Source organism: Homarus americanus, unplaced genomic scaffold (assembly GCF_018991925.1).
Source record: "Homarus americanus isolate GMGI-L3 unplaced genomic scaffold, GMGI_Hamer_2.0 scaffold30535, whole genome shotgun sequence".
NCBI lineage: Eukaryota > Metazoa > Arthropoda > Malacostraca > Decapoda > Nephropidae > Homarus > Homarus americanus.
The window spans coordinates 10060332-10082112 of record NW_024732440.1 but is presented as its reverse complement, the minus strand read 5'-3'; the positions used below and the strand labels follow the sequence as shown (position 1 = coordinate 10082112).

The following is a 21781-nucleotide window of genomic DNA, read 5'->3' as shown; positions in this document are numbered from 1 at the left end:
ACTTTAGTCTGAGGTATTAATTATTACTAAACGTTAAAAATTTGAAGTTTTAATTAAACATTCTCAGAGAAGGAAATAGTGAGCTGTAGGGGGAGCGGAGTCCTATTATCGAAACGGATGATGAACTGAAGCAGAATTTGTATTTCTCTTAAATATTAATTGTGTGTGCATACCATCATAAAATTAAGATGTTATTTTTACTGCAACATAGGTATTGTGTCGGAAAAAGTGGAGTTTTGGGGTCGGGTCAGACTCTATTGGAATTAATCCCATATGTTCTGTTGTTCACTTTATGCGGTTTTCACTTTCTGCGGTACCCCGTGCGTTCAATTGACCGCGTAAATCGGTGTACTACTGTATTGTGAAAAAAGTAAAAGAGAGAATTGTCCTAAGGGCAAACCTGTACTCAAATGTACTAAGTTAATTACTAAATTTGTTATGTCTAGTGCAAACTATAGCATCTTTATATTCAAATTAATCACTATCTTACAAGGATTCCAGCAATATAAGTTATATTTTACTTACTCAATTCACTGACATTTTATAAGTAAAAAACTTAAACTCTTTCTATATGACAAATAAATACCACTCGGTAACCTTCGCCGCCGGCTGTGTCAACACCCCACCTCCCCCCACCTCCCAGCCAGGGTGAAGGTGGTTTTAGGTTTAAAATTTTTACCTTATGAAATGTCACAGACTAAACTTAGCAGAATATAACTTGCTGGAATCCATGCAAGATAGTGAATAATTTAAATGGAGACATCAGACAGTTTGCATAAGAAATAAAAAAAATTGTCCTTTAGTGTAGTACATTTGGTTATAAAGTGAGTACAGTAATATGTTGCTCAAAATTATGGTTTTTTCACAGGAAAAATTCTGTAAAACTAACCCCAGTAGTCAGGATATGTACTGCATTTGGTGTTTTTTATATTATTATCATTTTTATACATTAGTACATTCACTGGAAGATTCGGGCAATCGGCTTTTTCGGACAGGTGGTCCCCCCTTTTAGTTCGGATCTTCGAGGGTTCACTGTATCTTATTATTATTATTACAATATATGGAATATAAATATTAACAAGGAAGTACAGTATATATGTGGATATTTCCTTGTTGCCTTTGCCTCCCCCATCACTTTTTACATTTATCTTGCTCCATGCGCCTTTTTTTCACTTCTCCTTTTGTTAGTTCCTGTAACCTTGATCCATCTCACTCAAAAGTGGGTTAGTAGAAAAAATCAGTAGATAAGTAAGTACATACAATTTTGACCTTGTACAGTAAGTCAGCAATATGCACAGAACATCAGTCTGTTTCAGGTAGCTACTGGTATTTGATAAATGTGTAAAGCTTGATAAATGTGTAAAGTTTCAGACCAATTCCAGTCCATTTATAACTAAACCGACACATTCCTAATTTCATAAAAACAGGCGAGAAGAATTTTTCATATGATAACAAAGCCTTGCAATCATATCTGGTAATTAAAACAAGGTACTGTATAAAGATATGTCAGGCTCATCACTTTTAACAATTAGACAATATTTCAAACCTCCTGTCACACAACCTATACAGAATTGTATGTATGTACAGGTTGACAATCCCTTATCCGAAATCCTTGGGACCAGATGCATTTCGGTTTTTGGAATTTTTCGGTTTTCAGAATGGTTAGTTTTTTTTTTTTTTCAGGGATCAGCCCACCTGGGCACAGGTCACTGACCCACATTGGGGCCAATAATAATAATAATAATAATTAATAATAATAATAATAATAATAATAATAATAATAATAATAATAATAATAATAATAATAATAATAATAATAATAATAATAATAATAATAATAATAATAATAATTAATAAATAATAATTAATAATAAATAATAAATAATAATAATAATAATAATAATAATAATAATAATAATAATAATAATAATAATAATTATAATTATAATTACAGGTTGTACCTCTCTAGTCCAGCAACCTCGGGACCTGACCGGTGCCGGACCATGGAAATTCACCCTTTTCCTGGATAGATAGTGACTTGTGCTTATGCCTGGAAGCACTAGCACCACTTTCTCTGCATCATGGTCTCTTTGAAGACATATTGAAGGGTTAAATGTCGTATAGTAGCTTCTCAAATTTTGCGAGTTTTTAATTCTTAACGTATTTTATTGGAACACACAAAAAAATAAATACAGTGACCCCTCGTTTAACGAACACCTCGGTTAACGTAATTTCGATTAACGAACTGCCTTCCATAAGGATCTTCAATTCGGTTAACGAAAAAAAATTCGGTTAACGAAGTTCTTAAGAACCGACCTCAACATGTTTTCGCTTGCACTGACCGGGCAACCAGCTTTAGTATCAGTCCGCCAATACATTAATCGGTTCTAGGGCTTAAATTACTTACTATTTTAGTAAATATCAAGAAGTTTATACTATTCAATAATTTTAAAAGTTTAATATTCAATTTTTTAGTCATTTTAACAATTATTGAACATAATTGAAGGTAAAGTGACTAGTTTAATGCGCGGCATCCAGCCTCTTAACACAGCAAACAGAAGTTAGTCTCTCTCTGTTTTCACTGGAGGTAACATCCTGCTTGAGACTCTCTTCAACTAAACGCTTTTTTTCTGTGTTTCCAAGCAAATTATTGGTCATTTTGAAATATATTTTACATATTGACAATATATAATGCAGTGCAGTGTTGATTTAAAGAAAATAATCTTGAATTACACCAGACAGCTAAAATTTTATGGGTGAAATGGCGCCATGGGGTGACTTCTCTTCCACCCCAATGCCTTCTCTTCGTCCTTCTCCTCGACCCCCATTCTAAATCCCATCATCATCATCATCATCCAGGAGCCTTCTACATACACACCTCAAAGTAAGTGAACTTTTCTACCATTTTTGTTGAATTTAGGAAATTTTCGGTGAGCTGGAACCAATTACCCAAAAACCCATTGAAACAATGGTTTCGGTTAACGAACTTTTCGGTTAACGAACGACCTTCTGGAACGGATTGAGTTCGTTAACGGAGGGGTCACTGTATATAAAAATTTTGACGGCGGAAACTTGAATTTCGACGGGTTTGAACGGCCCGCCAACGTGCAGACAACGTGCATAATCGTGTAAACAGCGTCATTTCTCTTATGTACAAAAGATTCATTATTGTTTATTACTGAATGTCTTTTTTATTGAATTAATGTTTATATGTGCAAAATGAGCAATACAATTCATTAATAATACGTAGAAAATTAAAACACATGAGGAAATGACACAGTATTGTTTTCGTTGATTACAAAACCAGTGACTGACTGGTTCTACATATAAAACTGAAGAAAATAAGACCTTGGTTGTAGCTGTAGTAAAATTAATATGGTTGTTTTAAGTAATGTTATTTAATGTTAATAAATGGAACAATAGAAGTAGCTAACGATAATGGTAAAGAAAAAGAGAAATCGCATATGTAAGTGCGCATGTGCACACGTGAAAACATATCGTCATTACTTTACATAAGAATATGAAAGCAACACTTATTTACTGTTCATATATATTTTAATTAATGTTTCTGAATTTGTGTTTATTGAATTAATATACGTGTGTGCAAAATTAACAATACAATTTATTAATAATACGTGGAATATTTGAGGAGACGAGACCGCTGCCGGCATTGTTTATGTTAAAGCTTATGAAACCAGTGACTGATTGGTTCTACATATAAAACTGAAGAAAATAAGACCCTGAGTTTAGTTGTAGTAAAATTAATGTAAATAATGAATATGGTTGCTTGAAGTACCTGTAATGTTATTTAATGTTAATAAATGGAACAATATAAGTAGCTAACCATTAATGGTAAAAAAAATAGTGAGACTGCTCGTATGTAAGTGCGCACATGTGAAAATATATCGTCATTACTCTACATAAGAATATGAAAGCAACACTTATTTACTGCTCATATATATTGAAGGGTTAAATGTTGTACTCTGTATAGACAAGCAGAGAGAGAGAGCAGCCGAACTGCCGGATGTAAACAAACCTTAATTTCCCGCGGCTTTGTTGTTGTTTTTTTTACGGGGATTAGCCCACCCGGGCATAGGTCACTGACCCACATTGGGGCCTGAGGGGCAAAAATTTAATACTCCTGTAATAATAATAATAATTCAGAGAAATAAAAAAAAGAAAAAAAAAGAAAAAAGCTGCCTATCTACCTATTGGACAAACTAAAATCGTTCCGGACCACGGGAGTTTCCGGACCACAGAATGCCGGACTAGAGAGGTACAACCACAATTAAATACACACACACACACACACACACACACACACACACACACACACACACACACAAACACACACACACACACACACACACAAGAATACACAATAACTATAGTCCAGGCCTCGGTCACTTTTGATCTTTTTTCTCATTCTTGTATTTCTTTATTATTATTATTATTATTTCATTATTACAGAATTATTGTTATTATTATTATTATTATTATTATTGTTATCATTCTTATTTTATTTTTGTGTATTTTTTATTAAAAATTTTATTTACTATGAATAATTATTATTATTACTGTATTATATTATTATTATTATTATTATAATTATTGTTACTATTACTGTTACATTTTCACCCCCCAGGCCCCGATGTGGGTCAGTGACCTGTGCCCGGGTGGGCAAAAAAAAAAAAAAAATGCTCCTCAAAAAAACTTTCGGTTTTCAGAGCTTTTCGGTTTTTGGAATTTCGGATAAGGGGTTGTCAACCTGTACATAATAACGTAGGACACCCACACACCCAGGTCAACATAACCGGTACAACTTAAGCATTAGTTCCACGTTCCTTCATTGCATGAGCCTAAAATTACATGTATTTTAAAATAATTGAAGTTTCCTATATACATTGCACTTACTCAGAAAGGAGTAGAAGACTTGTTGTAGGTGAAAGTAAATCTTACTGCACCTACACCCAAAGCTTAAAGCAGTAATGAGTGAAGTGAATTGGATGGATGGACAGACAGTCAATGGATGAAAGGAAAAAATTGTTAAATGGATGGAGAAAATCTCATGTGAAGGAAATGATAAACTGTCCAATGGATGAAATATTTTACTATCAGACTGACAGAAGGTGAAGTGTCAGGTGGATGGAAGGTTTTACAGTGTGACTGCTGGAAAGACAGTCAGATAAGATCATTGACAGGAAGACAACCTGGCAAAAATTTTCTTGTTTTGTTGTCATGGTCACACTGACATGCTGGTCTGTTAAAACCTAATAATTCATATTAAACTCCATGCCCACAAAACCTGTAAACCTTTTGAGTCTCCAGTTGAAACATTCGTTCTCTAACCACTTCAGGAGACCCGAGTCCTCTGTTTTCCATGTCGCATTACCGGAGAGACTCAGGTATTCCAAAATACCGTGCAGGGTGTTCATGAAATCTGAATTGGCGAGAGAACACCCTTGCTTTGCGTCAACTTAGAGATGTCTGATTACAGATGAAGCGTTCAAGATCCGTTGTGACTGATGTTGAAAGCTTCAATTGTATTTACTGTTAGCGAAATTGTCAATATAAGTCAGGGTAGAGTCTACAGTAGGAATGAGGTATCATTGACGTCGGACCTAGAGATGCCAGTAATTGTTAACCGAGGCTGAAGTTTCCTCTTTTTCACATATGAACATCAGAGAATCTGATGTTCATGGTGAAGTTGTTGTAAGGATGTTAATTACAAAAGTAAACAATTATCCTGAAGGGAACTGTCAGGCCACGCATCTCTGAGAATCTAACGGGTGTAACCTGATACTGCTTGTCTTATGCTCCACCCACCAGGGACGGCCATCCTGAACCTTGAAATCAATTTAATTCTTGTCTTTGACAGCTCAGTCAGAGCGTAGTTTGAAAAGGGGATCTTAGAAAATTGAAATAAGTTCGTAGTCTCATTTTCACACGACAAAGTGCATAGTAACAGAGTTTGTTGAAATAGTTGGGCGAGTGAAACTCAGAGCTAGGCGGAGGAGGAGGAGAGCGGGAAACTGACGATCACGGTCTTCAGTCTAGCATCTGACACTCCTCCACCCACAGGTAATGTCCAGTTCCGTGTTATACCTCACCACATTAAGTGATTTTGACTTAGTTAATACTTTGAATATGCAAGTGATACAGTAACATAACTGATGTGTTTTAAGTGAAGTGTTCTTATGCCCTTAGCGTCTTTTTGAAACGTTGACATTCATGTCAACAACCTCAGTCCAGCATCTGAAACCCCTCCACCCACATGTTCCTCTCGGCCAAGAGCCTTGTAGATTGGGACGACCTCCACACTAGTTTGGGAGATGGATGAAGGCCAGTAAACTCAGGTAAATTTGTGAACACGAGCGTCGGGATCTCCCACCAATTACATTTCAGGAAGCTATCATCCTGCCAAATTCTGAAATAATTATGTTAGGCCTCACCATTTCCTCCATTATGTCCTGGTAATCACACATCCTTAGTATAGCTAAAGCTGCCTCCTGAAAGTTGGGAATGCTGTACAGATGCCGTAGCTACTTCACTCCTGAGCAGTTGCTTCAAGTATATAAGGGATTCATTCGTCCTTACTTGGAGTACTGTTCTCATATCTGGGGTGGCTCTTCTTCTGTCCAACTATTAGATAGGGTGGAATCAAAGGCATTTCGTCTTATTAATTCTCCTCCTTTAGTCGACAATCTCTCTTCCCTTTCTCTTAGCCGCAATGTTGCTTCACTCTCTCTCTCTTTTACAGGTACTTTAACGGGCAATGTTCGGTGGATTTGGCATCCTGTGTAATGCCGGCAAGGCCGTGGGCTCGTAACACACGTCTTGCCCGCGGTGCCCACCGTTTCTCTGTGGATGTTGGTCACACTAGAATAACCCGTTATAGTACCTCCTTCTTTCCTCACACAGCCAAACTGTGGAATGCTCTGCCTTCTTCTGTGTTTCCATACTTATACAATCTGTCTCACTTTAAAAAGCTGGTTTTCCGACATCTTCGTGGTATAGATTAACACAATATAACCTTTTTGTTCTCTATTTCCAATTTATTTCTGTTCTTTTTTTTTTGCCCCCCCTCCAGGCCCCGTTGTGGGTCGTTTGACCTGTGCCGGGTGGGCTAATTCCCGTAAAAAAAAAAAATACACCTACTCTGGGGTCCAGTCAACTGCCCAGATGTTCATCTGACGCATTCATTGTCCAGCTTGTTGATCTCACAGGCCGACCAAACAATGCCAGCCCGCATCATTGTTATGGATGAGTTCACCACTCAGTAGGGCTGTATTGTGGCTGTGTTATTCCTCCGAGTACACCTGTATGTATTCACCTGAATTGTCTGAGTGTTTGGAGTCAGCAAGAGTAGGTTGACCACCACTTTGCTTGTGGGCAAAAGTACCACAGTAGTGGAGAGAAGCTACTAATCCTGGTGATGTTAAAGTATTGTTGTTGGTGATGTAACTGGCATCATTGCCACTTTTACAGTACAAATGGTGCTCAAAGGTGCTATAAAAGAGTATTGTTGTGTGTTCTTGTAAATTTACACCCAGTAATGGTATAAGGGGAGAATGTACCTAAGTTTAACAGTACAAAATGAGTAAAACCAGGGAGTTGACCCCTGTAGTTGAGTGTTACTGAAATTATTCATAAAATATAACTTCATTTTAATAAACCATTTTATAATTTTAATAAACCATTTTATTTATATGTTAGGAGTATCATTTACCTGCAGTATTTTGCCGTCATTCTTTTCCATTGCTTGATACCAGAATTACATTGTACTCAAGTGTCTTAACCCTCGAGCCATGCTACCAAAGGTCAGAGGTTATGAAATAACTCCATGCAGTAACATAGCTAAGCTATAACTACTATCTATACTTCATGAAATAAGAAAAAGAAAGAAGAAAAATGGTTGAAGAGTTTAAAAGTTAACCACAATGGGATAAATTAATAAGAAAATACATCAAAGAAATCCCTCCCATATACTGTGTCCATCAAATGAGTAAAGAGAACGACTAAGGCTTACTGTTGCTTCTTGACTCGGCATTACAGGTAGGATACATCAGTGCACTGAGCAAATTGACAACAGATACAAAAACTTGAATTGTGCTTATAAAATATATGTTCCCCAACTCCCACCCTATATTTAAAACTTATAAGAAACACAAGAGACATCAAAACTCAGAGAAGCTTTGCTAACTAAATTTATCTAAGCTCCAAAGACTAGTTAACTCATGATAACCCAAGAGAAAGCCAACTCACTCACTCACTGGGTGAAAAACTGTGATGTTAGAAACTCAGAATACACAACGGAGACATTCTCATAGGAGGAGGAAAGGTACTGGAGAGTTTTCTCTTATGGATTTTCTTTTTCCTTGAAAGAGAAACTAAAAACGGGGAAAATAATAATAAACAATGGCTTAAGCTAAACAAAAAGTTATAAACAATGAAGGTGAATTCTAAATTATTCCTTTCCCAGGCCTGGTACAGGTACACCACCGATTTTATGGCACCCTTGGTTCCAAAGCCTTGCCGGATTATCTGTTTTGCCGGACCAACCGAGGTCAGGTAATAATTCAACAATACACCTCTGACCCACTAATTATACAGTAAAAGTCCAAAAATCCGGATGCCAGAAATCCGGACCACCCGAGAATCCGGACTTTTCGAAAACTTTCAAACTTTTTAAATTTAGCGGGCTTTTGTGGGTTACGTGAATGAATGGAGTTCCTTTAAAAAAATTAATTTACATAATTCTAATAATAAAAGTAATTGTAAATTATAGGTAGCTGATTTTGTTGGTTTTGTAATTAGCTTGTCCTGAAATGTAAAATTTGAGGCACTATAAATCTTTTGTGTGTATGTGTGCATGCGTGAACACCACAGCTACACTGCGACAACAAGCGACCACGCGATTGCCACTTTAAAACAAGCAATCAAACTGTGACAACGTATGTAATTTTGAGTCCTACTCTTTCCATGTACAGAGTACAAGCCCATAATAATGGCTCCTAAAGTAGATAAACTTCATTGTGTGAAGAGAAAGAAGAACACATTGAAATTGAGTGACAAACTTGAAATAATTAAGAAACTAGAACGTGGTGTGAGCAATACTGTTCTAATGGAAACATACATTGGAAAGTCTACAATTTATGATATAAAAAAGGCAAAGAATAAAATTGTAGAATTCACAGCTTCTTCTGAGCCTTACATTAAAATTACTGAAAGAAAAAGTTTACATCGGCCCAAATGAGAAAATCTTGATAAAGTGTTGCACGAATGGTTTTTGTTAAAACAATCAGAAAGTATGGCAATTTCTGGGCCGTTGCTTATTGCCAAAGCAAAGTCTTTTAAGGAGCAAATAAACATTGAATCAGAGTGCGCATTAAGTGATGGATGGCGTAGGAATTTCAAGACTCGTCATGGTATTAGACAGTCTGTTTACATTTTCGTCAAGTGTTGACTTTATTTTTCTTTAAAACTGCTCGTTTTGATAAATGAAGCATGCTATATTTGCTAATGAATAAACTATCAAAATGTACCTGTTCAACTCTTCTTTATTCCTCCTTAAATTTGAATTTTAAAAGTACTGCCTGAGAATCCGAAAAATCCGAAAATCCGGACCGACCCAATCCCCAAGCAGTCCGGATTTTTGGACTTCTACTGTACACCTCCTGTGTCTCTAAAGCACCATGGACTGATAGAAACTTAAATGAAACAAATATTAAATGTAAATTAAATGTGAAAAAGCCATAATTTTGAGCAACATGTTACTGTACACACTTTGTACTCAAATGTAATACACTAAAGGACTAAAAGTTTTAACTCTTGTGCAAACTATTTGATGTTTATACTCAAATTAATCACTATATTACAAGGGTTCCAGCAATGCAAGTAATATTCTGCTAAGTCTAGTCAGCTACATTTTATAAGATAAAAACTTTAAGCCTAAAACTGCCTTCACCCTGGCTGGGAGGAAAGGGGAGGGGGAGGCGAGGTGTTGACAGCTGTTGGGGAGGGGAGATAACAAAATGCATAGTTATCAAATACAGCTGCTCCCCGACTGACAACGGGGTTAGGGACCCAAATCCAGGTAGTAAGTCGAAAATGCTTAAATAATACATAGAAAATCTAAAATGGGTGTCTCTTTTTCTTCTCAGCACCACAAAACTCTCACTTTTAAGCTTGCCAGCCATTTTAAAGTGAATTACAGATGAAAATTTTGTCTGTGTACTGACTTTGGGACTCGAAAATACGTAATTTGACCAAATTTTGGTACAACTGAGGCAGGTCATAAGTGTGGGTGGTCGTAAGTCGAGTAGGTCGTAAGTCGGGGAGGAGCTGTAGAGAGAGTTAAGTTTTGCGCTTATAAAATGTCACTGAATTGACTTAGCAGAATGTTACTTAAATTGTTGGAATTCTTGAAAGATAGTAATTAATTTAAGTACAAACATCACATAGTTTGATAGTTTGCACTAGACATAAAATTTTTAGTACTAATTAACTTAGTACATTTAAGTACAGGTTTTCCCTTAGGACAATTACTTCTTTTACTTTTTTCACAATACAGCTACTCCCGACTTACGACCTACTCGACTTACGTCCACCCGCACTTATGACCTGCCTCAGTTGTACCAAAATTTGGTCAAATTACGTATTTTCGAGTCCCAAAGTCAGTACACATACAAAATTTTCATCTGTAATTCACTTTAAAATAGCTGGCAAGCTTTAAAGTGAGTGTTTTGTGGTGCTGAAAAGAAAAAGAGACACCCATTTTAGATTTTCTATGTGTTATTTAAGCATTTCCGGCTTACGACCATTTCGACTTACGACCTGGATGTCGGTCCCTAACCCCATCGTAAGTCGGGGAGCAGCTGTATATATTTAGGATGGTGTGTGCACGTAAAGGAGTAAAAATAATTGAAGAAAGTTACATAAATCTTCCCGAAAATATGCTTTAGAAAACTTGTACTCAAATGTATTACACTAGACTAAACTTTTATCTCTTGTGCAAACTACGTATGTGATGTTTATACTCAAATTAATCACTATCCTATAAGGATTCCAGCAGTGAAAGTAATATTCTGCTTAGTCTAGTCAGCGACATTTTATAAGATAAAAACTTTAAGCCTAAAACTACCTTCACCCTGGCTGGGAGGGAGGGAAGGAAGTTAAGTGCCCTCTCGTAATTTTGTCCGGACTAAAGGAGGTGCTGGACCACCAGTAATACAATACCAAACTGCACACTCATGTTTTCACCATTTTGTTTTCTTATTCTTCTCAATCTTGTTAGTTTCCTTATCACATTTATGCACTTTTTTTTTCTCCCCTTCTTTCTACATATTTCCTTCTTCTGCATACTTATCTGGACAGCCCACATACTTTCCAAAACTCTTTATTTGCTAAAAGTGATAACTTCTTATATGTACAGTGACCCCTCGTTTAACGAACGCCTCGGTTAACGAAATTTCGGTTAACGAACTGCCTTCCATAAGGATCTTCAATTCGGTTAACGAATTTCTTACGAACCGACCTCAACATGTTTTCGCTTGCACTGACCGGGCAACCAGCTTTAGTATCAGTCCGCCAATACATTAATCGGTTCTAGGGCTTAAATTCCTTACTATTTTAGTAAATATCAAAAGTTTATACTATTCAATAATTTTAAAAGTTTAATATTCAATTTTTTAGTCATTTTAACAATTATTGAACATAATTGAAGGTAAAGTGACTAGTTTAATGCACGGCATCCAGCCTCTTAACACAGTAAACAGGCGTTAGTCTCTCTCTGTTTTCACTGGAGGTAACATCTTGCTTGAGACTCTCTTCAACTAAATGCTTTTTTCTGTGTTTCCAAGCAAATTATTGGTCATTTTGAAATATATTTTACATATTGACAATATATAATGCAGTGCAGTGTTGATCTAAAGAAAATAATCTTGAATTAAACCAGAGAGCTAAAATTTTATGGGTGAAATGGCACCATGGGGTGACTTCTCTTCCACCCCAATGCCTTCTCTTCTTACTTCTCCTCCACCCCCATTCTAAATCCCATCATCATCATCATCATCCAGGAGCCTTCTACATACACACCTCAAAGTAAGTGAACTTTTCTACCATTTTTGTTGAATTTAGGAAATTTTCGGTGAGCTGGAACCAATTACCCAAAAACCCATTGAAACAATGGTTTCGGTTAACGAACTTTTCGGTTAACGAACAACCTTCTGGAACGGATTGAGTTCATTAACCGAGGGGTCACTGTACAGTACTTCATAACATGGCACTGTACAATACTACAGTATTCGTAACAGCTCCTGGTCCAAAAATGTTACCCTTGCATTATTTTCCTCAGTCCTCTAACATTTCAATTACCATCCAACATGTCAAAATGGGACTGAATGGAAGAGCATGTCTGAGTATCAGATTTTATTCTGCAAGATATAGAATTAAAAAGGCAACTGGTTACTGGGTATAAATCAAGTTCAGTTACCTCTGCAGAGAAAAAAGGAGAAGTGAGGTGCAGAATCCCATTTCATGGCTGAGAAGATGAGCAAGAGAAGTGATATATAAACCTGCCAATTACCTCACATGTCGAGTTCACAAATAGAGCAATGATTGACAGCTGGGTATATTATCCAAATAGAAAATGTATTTCTGTAAGTGATGAACACATTACATCATTCCACCCAAGTGAGTCCAAACAAATTCAATAACTCCTTTGGGTGTCTCAAGGGTGGCAGGACTAGCCAGGTCAAAGTCTTGAGTCTCCAGTTTGTAATGCTAAAATCTACTCTGGCTAAAGGGAACAAAATACTCCAGTCATCAGTTCCCTGATGGGAATTCAGGCCTCTCACTTATATTCCATGCTATAAATGGGATTCCATCTCCTATTTATATAATTTCGAGTATATCACAATACTGTACAGGTAAAATACAGCATAGATGGACAACTTGCAGTGAATATGACATGATGAAGCCAATAAGCCCGGCTGCCAAATATAATCAAATATAATGTAGAGTTTCACCAAACTTATTATGTAACCAAACTAATGACAACAGACTAAAAAGTTTGAGAAAAGCATTTATCCCTTAAATACACCCACTGAAACACCTTAAATTGTAAATTATTGACTGTAGGGAACTGAGGACTAAAGTATATTGTCCTACGAGATAAGAATGAGTTTGAGCAATACTGCACTGTACTGTACTGACCAGTCTGTAGACACAAGACTCCAACCTGACTAGCCCCATTAGTTTCTCAGATAACCACCAGATTCATGCAGTCTTACAGACTCAAGCTGGTGGAAAGGTTACAATGTGCTGTACTCATTGTTTGAAGCAATACACTGTCCAATAGTATATTAATCCATACTGAATACAGTATTGAATTTTGAAAGGGCTTCTCCTTTACTCTCAAGCACAGCACACCTTATGGGGAATGGCAGGTTTGGTCTAAGACTAAGAGATGTTTTGGCAGTGATTTATCTCACAGTTCTCTTGTCAACTGTATATGCCATAAAGTTAGCAAAATACTGTCCCTGTACAACATGTTTAGTACATGAATCTCCTAGGGATCACCACAAAAATAGTTCAAAGGTAGTGGCATCTAGTGAGGTATACTGTCATAAAATTTGACCAATGTGATAAAAATTCAATCATGATGGGAAAATAAAGCATGGAAGTTTCAAAATGGCACATGATAAAAACATAAAGCCTAATTAATTAAAGATATGGGGAGTTTTTTTCATTATCCTGTAATATTAATAAAATCGCTCATCTCACCTCCACTGTCAACGATCCTGAGACTTCATCATTTTCATATGGCCGGGATTGAAGGGGGATGATTTGTCTCTGGGAGGGCGTGGCAACTAATTCTTCAATTCCTACAATTCCAAGCCCCAAGAAATTTCCATCCTTCTTATCATATACCTCAAAGAGTAGTTCCAATGTGCCACCACTAAGATCACTAAAAAAAAATAAATAAAATAAAATAATAATAATGAAAATCATGAAAATCATATACAGTAGATTATTGAAATATTTACAAACTGGTAAGAAAAATATAGTCAGCTAACTTAAGATATATTTCTCACATATGGTTTTCTCTCTCCATACATTTGTCAATATTTTCATCTCATTAACTTACAAAAGAAACTGTTCATCCCAAAAGGGAGAACTTGTGTCTTTGACTACTGAAGTGGTGAACTTCTGAGGGGGTTCATCCATCTCCACCACAGCATAAGCTTCACACACAGCTGAAAGTATCACATATTATTGCATTAACTCACTATCACTCACCAACTTATTCATTTATCTATGGCAGGGGTTCCCAACCTATGGGTCGTGACCCCCCCCAAGGGGGTCGCGGAGGGTTGGCTGGGGGGTCGAGAAGCCTTGGGAGAACTAGGTAGCCTTGGGAGAAGAACTTAGTACATCAGCAGGAACATTACCAAAACTTTCATTTCACTGATACGCCAGTAACCTAGAACACACAACATAATGTTGTGCCGGTGGAGTAGGCTATAGTTTTCGCTCACTCTTTTCGATGTATTACGGTTAGGCTATTAGTGTTCGCGTCTACTTTTTAGTTGGTACTTGTATGTGTGAGTTGGTTCTAGAAATCCCCTGCCCTATGTGAGTCGATGCGTATGGAAGCTTCAGACAGCTTCGGGCAAGTTGTGGAAGTGTCCGCAAATCCGCTAGAAGCGCATGCGTATTTGTGCATATTGGTAGAGAGGAGCAGGGTATTTAAATAGTTGAGGCACCCATCTCGAGTCAGTCAGTATCGAACCAGCCTGTCACTAGTCACGCAGTTCCTGTATCGTTGCTACTGATATTTTTCTCAGCTGGAGTAACTGGGTGAGTTAAAAATTAATTGATCATGCACAGTTGTGCTTAATTGTAATATTTTACGGATTTACGAGAATGTGTGTGTGTGTGTGTGTAACTTAGTAAGTTGAGTAACAATATTGGATACTTTTTACGGCTCTGTTTATTGCTGATGTTTCTTGTATATTTAGTATTTCAAAATTTTATATTTTGTATTTACAGATCTGAATCCATGGCTAAAAGGCGCAAACACTCGGAAGACTACCTCAACATTGATTTCACCACAGTGCTCGCCGACAACGGCGTCGAGAAACCACAATGTGTCTTGTGCGATGTTGTCCTGAGTGCGGAGTCGATGAAACCTTCGGAACTCAAGCGTCACCTTGAGACGAAGCATCTGGAACACGCAGAGAAGGATTTGGAGTTCTTCAAACTTCATGAGCTTCGTCTCAAATATCAAAAGCTCGATGCTAGTGGGTCATTTCAGCAACAGAGTGCAGCAGCAGTGGAGGCTTCTTATGAAGTTGCATTGGAAATTGAAAAACAAAAAAAAGGCTCACATGATTGGAGAAACACTTATCAAACCCTGCATGTTGAAGATGGTGAAGCTCGTTCTTGGGGAAGCCAGTGTGAAAAAGATGCAGCAAATATCTCTGTCGAATAATACTCTTCAGAGGCATATTTCTCATATGTCTATGGATGTGAAACAGCAGGTTTTGGATGAAATCAAAGCTTCTCCGTTGTTCTTCTTTCAACTCAACGAATCAACAGATGTGAGTTCATGTTCTCAGTTGCTTGTCTTCGTGAGGTACATTCATTCATAGGTCATCAAAGAAGAATTCCTGTTCTGTAACACACTTGAAACCACTACAACAGCTGATGATGTCATGGAAAAGGTCTCTACCTTTTCTCATACCGAAGATTTGCAGTGGGGAAACGTGTGCGGGGTTTGTACAGACGGAGCACCAGCTATGCTAGGATCTAAGTCAGGATTCCAGACAAGAGTGAAGAAGCTGGCTCCCCAAGCTAAGGGCATCCACTGCATGATCCACCGGTATGCTCTCGCTAGTAAGACCCTTCCTGCTTCTCTGCGGGAAGTGCTCAATTCTGTGATCAAAATTGTGAATTACGTGAAGGCTGGAGCACTCAACACTCGTCTATTCAAAGAACTCTGCAAAGACATGAGTGCTGACCATGAGGTCCTTCTCTTCTACACGGCTGTACATTGGTTTACGAAAGGGAACATTGTGAATTGTGTCTTCGAGATGAAAGACGAAATCAGGTTCTTTCTGGAAGTGCAAGAAAAGAGAGATCTGGCGCACTTCGATGATGAAACGTGGAATAAAAGGGTTGCGTATCTGGCAGACATTTTCGACCAGCTGAGCAAGCTGAATTTGAAACTTCAGGGAAGGGAAACACACGTTCTCCGATTTCAAGACAATCTACGGGTCTTCATATCCAAACTGCAGAACTGGCGTCGGAAAGTCAATTTTGGGAACATTGACATGTTTGAGAAACTCTGCGGAGTGATGTATGAGTCTGAGGGCGAACTAGATCAGTTCCTGAAGGAGGAGATTGCCGGACACCTTGAGTCCCTAGAAAAGGAATTCCAGCGATACTTCCCTGAGCTCACAGGAGAAGAGGAGGCACTGGTAAGAAACCCTTTCTCTGCTACACTTGACGTATCCAGCATCCCCGACGAAGTCCAAGATGAATTCTTGGATCTACGGAACGACTCTCCGGCGCGTGACCTGTTCCAGGAGAAATCGATGACTCAATTCTGGTGAGCTATGCATCAATCATATTCCAAAGTCAGCATGCTGGCCTTACGTGTTCTTCTTCCATTTGCCTACACATACCTCTGCGAGGCCAGATTTTTAACCCTCGTCCACATCAAATCGAAGACCAGGAACAGATTGGATGTCGAGGATGACATGAGAATGGCTCCTACAAACACCCCGCCACGAATTCCAAGACTCGCTGCTCAGATGCAACCCCACCCATCCCACTAGCTAGTTTGGAGAGATGATGTTATTTATGTTTATGTTAATAAAAAAAAAGTAATACAAGTAATTGATGAATTAATGATTGTTTTCTCTTTCTTCCCCTTTCCTTCTCAGAAAAATTTATAAAACTGAAATGGCTAATGGCAGGGGGGTCGCATGCGTTTCAGGGTTTTGAGAAAGGGGTCGCGAGTACAAAAAGGTTGGGAACCACTGATCTATGGCAAAGAAGAAAATTTCTGAATTTTGTGCAAAATGCAAGAGAAATTCTACTTAAACCCCATTTTCAGTGACTGTTAACATCATATATGTTTCAAGGATATTATTGCTCATGGACTGTGTTGATATGTTTTTCCTATGCTATACAGTATTTGAAAGGAGGAACAATTTTTTCAATGTCATTAAAAACAAATTTGGAATATTTTCTATAATATCCTTCTCAAAACGGCAGGGTCGAGCAACCTTCCTAACTGGTGATTAACCAGTAAGTGGCTGTCTTGTAAGGCAACTATTTGTTAGTGTGCACCGGACAGTTTTCCTTGCCTCAAAATGTAGATAACTGTGTCACCACGACACTCCCTTATAGCCTTACCCTCTGACCAAGGCAGAGGCTCTGCCAGGGAAGTTTTGAGTGGATAGTATCTCACAAGTCACTTGAGAAAAAGACATGTAGGCTAAAAATTCAAGCATAAACCCTTTTATGTCTTAAGAAATATTATTAACAGTACAGTACAGTACTATTTTCATCAACTTACCTACAATGTTTGAAACTGAATAGATTATCCAGATACAAAGAAAGTTTACTTACACTTATCACAGCCAACACTTGTTGCTTTAACAATCTTCACCAGAAGCCGCTTGCCATTAAGACCAGGAATTCCCATGGATTGACCCGTAGTCGTAGATGGAAGGGCTGATACCTGAAACACATAAATTTGCCAAAATATGAACTACAATTAACATAACTACAGTACTGTATCATACAGTTCTAATGTCAACACTAGCAGAATAAACATTAACCTCTTATATTAAATCATTGTATAAAATATACTGTACAGTATTTATATGATTATCTTGAGATGAAAATTTTCTTCATTCTTTATAAAATCAACATACTGTATATTTATTTCACCACAGGATAGACATATGCCAGATAAAAGAAGTAAACAAAATACTGTACATTTCCACATGAGAAATTTAAGTAAAAGCCTGGAAAATGAGAAATTTGTTCAATTATCACAAAACAAGATAAGCAAGAAGAAGTCTTGGAATGTTCAGACTAAGTCTTTGATCAGATGATAATTCATCCCCTGACCAATGGCAAGAGATAAATTGAAATAACATAACAGCTAACATCTGATAGGTTAGACAACACACAAGTACTCAGTCAAAAGTCAGGTAAAGAACTGCTCATCTTACCAAATTTAATTTGGAAAATCTATTTACATCTTCAGAGAGAATCCAGAGTATAGTACAACATATATCACATATTACTTAGCACTATGGATTTGGATTTTTATTTTAAATGCTGTGTAGTTTCATTATGGCAAGTTTTATAGGAAACTAATCTGTCGATATCCGGATAACTTGTATAATAAACTTGTATATCTTATGTCATCTTTACAGCCTATAAAAACCTTCCATACAAATTTACAATATTCCCTTATGTTAATATACCTGTACACAAACACAATTACAGTATATACATTATAAAACCCAGGACAAAGATGATACATTTACCACCATGCATGGTTAGCTCCGACACATCCTCACAGCATGAACATGTTAAGATTATTTCTGCCCAACTTTGTAACTCGAATTAGCGATGAAAGAAGACCCTTTGTTACCAGTGTGTTTTTCGTTCATGCAGATTAGTTGAGCGTACCATGCAGCTGGCACAGGATTCTCAAACATACTGAACCAATGTCCACTTACCATAAATGTCTTTAATTTAATTTTTCTTTATTAAAAGGTGGTTATTACTCAAGGTATGAACATTAAACCACAGTACAGTACTGTACTACTGAAACTATATTCTGATTAAATTCTGCAATACACTTTTTTAACAAAGGTTTCTGCATAGGCTCTCATTTCCCATGACAGATGTGTTGTCAAAATCTAATGAAGTACACCATAGTGCCACTAACCTGAAATTTAAGTATACACTAACAAATTAAATGCATTTCATTTGGCAACCACCCTCAAACTTATATAAGCCAGAAACATACAGATGCCATGACCTTGCACCTCTGGATGCAGTCATCTGGGTCAAGAAAGAAGTAAATTTGCCACTCCTAACCATCTGAACAGTGGATGATACAACATTAATACACAAGTGCATGTTAAGCATACACATGTACAGATGGATCATCATCATCATCAGATACTATAATTTTTTTTACATTTATTGTCTGGGGCAATCTAAGAGAAGTGATTAACTTTGTAATGAATAAATCCAATCCTGGAATGCTATTTCCTGTACAACACACAAATTTATTGCAGATGAAATAGAAACTGGATAAAAGACACAAGAGTGAGTGGAGGTTACTTTCTGTATACTACACCAAGTGTTGTAACAGAAACAATTGATAGTAAGACACACACAACAGGTAATGTAATGACAACACAAGGTAGTATAAAAACAGCCAGTGGAAACATTATATGGTGGCATCGAGAAAACATGAGCAGTAATGACTTGAGTAAATATATTCTGGATTAAAGTATGTCACTTTTCTACTTTCATTCTAATAAAGCCATAAAACACTCTGGCCAAAAAGTTTTATAGTAGCTCCAATATATAAGTGAATATAGTTTTTAGTTAATTAGAATATGATGAATATAATAAAGTACTTAAAAAATAATTCCTTAATTCCACAAATGCCAAAGTTTAAGTCAAAATGACAAGAGAGACAGAGAAAGTGCTCAATAAATGGAACCAAACTGGTTGCTGTTAATAGTGATCCATTTGGATTCATAAAAGAGTGGGGTCTGCTGCTCCCCATGAAACATTTCTATGTCCTTGAACCACAAGTAAATAAAACAAGAGGAAACACTAATCTAGTACAGTATAACAGTTCTCCACAACCAATCCAATGAGAAAACTGACTTTATGGTGTACTTCATATACCAGAAATAAATATGCATTATTTGATATTAAAAAATTCAGTGTTCACAGCATTAGAATAGTGTTAATAATCCATGCTTAATGAATGACACCACAAGAAAAGAGGACATGGCAAAAACAATCATATATACAACAAATCACACCTAGGGTTTGTACCTGCCCAGTAACACATATTCAGACCTAGTACAGTATTTGCCAAGCCCCAACATAAACCCCACATGGATGAGTGATGTTTGTTAGATTAGTGGAGTAGCACTTCCCGGCACAAGATCCACCAAGGTAAAAATGTGTGGGTCTTACCACATAGCTTGTGCCATAAACTGGGTGGGTTGGCAGAGGCCGGGTCCAATGGTGCTGGCCTGAGGTGAAACTGGCGTCTTTCATGAAATCATCCCCAGTAGTATACTCTTTCCTTGTGTGAGATGTTCCCTGTTGCAATGTTAGTGCACAAGTAGTGTCAGGTTGTGTTAATGGAGCCACACTGCCTGTTTTGGTGGTTAGCATTGATCCTTCTGAAAATGTTAAAATGTTACTCTGCACTTCAATCCCTGGGGCTTCTTGAAGTGAATCTTGTGTGTCTTTCAAATTGTGATTCAAAAGACTAATTTGGGGTACTATTTGTGCATCCTTTTGGCTAGTATTCAAAACATTATCCTGGGATAATCCATGCGCATCCTTCAGATTTTTACCCAAAGAATCATCTTCAGGTAATTCTTGCACATCCTTCACTTCACAACCTAAAGTAGTACTAACATGATCATTTGGTATAACAAAAGACTCTGCTTCCATAATTAATTCAATATCACTGTTCCTCCAGTTTTTCCCAGATAGTGACCTTCCTTGAAGCGAATCATTTAACTCTTTTCCCGAATATTTACCAGTTATCCCTTCCACCTCTGAGTCAGAGGAAGAGCTTTCTAACAAGGCATAGTCATAGTCACATCTAGACTCATCTTGAGTGCCATTTGTAATATCTTCATCATTATGAAATATAAAGTCATCCTCTGCAGGAGAAAAAGGATCCTGAGCATTAACTTCAGTTGTAGGATTAATTTTTATATCAAGGTTTTTATCATATTCCCCCTCTTCCAGTTTCTTGTCTGTAAGATTCAATTTATTATCCATAATTTTTTGAGAGTCATTTGCTGTTAAATTTGAGTCTATTGTTTGAAGACTGGATGAAGGAGTTTGGCAGAAACTAACAATACTGTGCAAGTCCTCCTGCAGTTTCATATATGGAGCCACTTCCGCTACTGTATTTGAATTCACACCTTGTTCTTGTGTGAGTTGTTCATGAAATTCAAGATCATTCGTTTCTTTCACAACTGCATTATCTTCAATTTTCATTATGTAAATTTCATCTGTTACATTTTTCTCATCAAGTCTTTTATCAACATTAGAAGTGTTTGTAGTTTCTTCCATTATGAAAGGACTTTCTGGTGTTCTATTATCAGTTACTCTTGACAAATCATCCTTTTCTTGCAAGGAGTCATCACAGTTGTCTGTAAATGATCCATTACTTTCTTCAAAACTGCTCTCTTTAAGTTCTGTATAGCCATACTGTCTTGCTACTTCTTCCTCACTAGGAGTGTCAGAATCTTTGTATAGTTCATTGTGATGTCTTGAAGCAATAATTTCATCAACACCACAATTTGTGGATAGAATCCTTGTATTAGTGTCAGCATTAAAAACACCAAAGTCTGTTTCTAGATAAAGTTTTTTAGGCTCGAAGTTTTGATGCTGACTAACATCTGTACTTAATGAATCATCTGACTCTACATCATCTGCTGTGTCTTCATGAGAATCTAACGTGGTTTCCAGG

General features: G+C 37.1%; 1 protein-coding gene across 2 annotated transcripts in view; it reads right to left on the bottom strand.

Moving 5' to 3' along the window:
- LOC121868805 overlaps positions 1–21781 on the bottom strand; it is a 213782-nt gene that overhangs the window by 95272 nt on the left and 96729 nt on the right. For both annotated transcript variants that reach the window (XM_042369754.1, XM_042369756.1), the window contains exons 5-7: positions 17644–17755; positions 14150–14258; positions 13786–13969 (exon numbers count right to left, since the gene is read on the bottom strand). In XM_042369754.1, coding sequence (XP_042225688.1) covers positions 13786–13969; positions 14150–14258; positions 17644–17755 — 405 coding nt within the window. The remainder of the gene's footprint in view (positions 1–13785; positions 13970–14149; positions 14259–17643; positions 17756–21781) is intronic.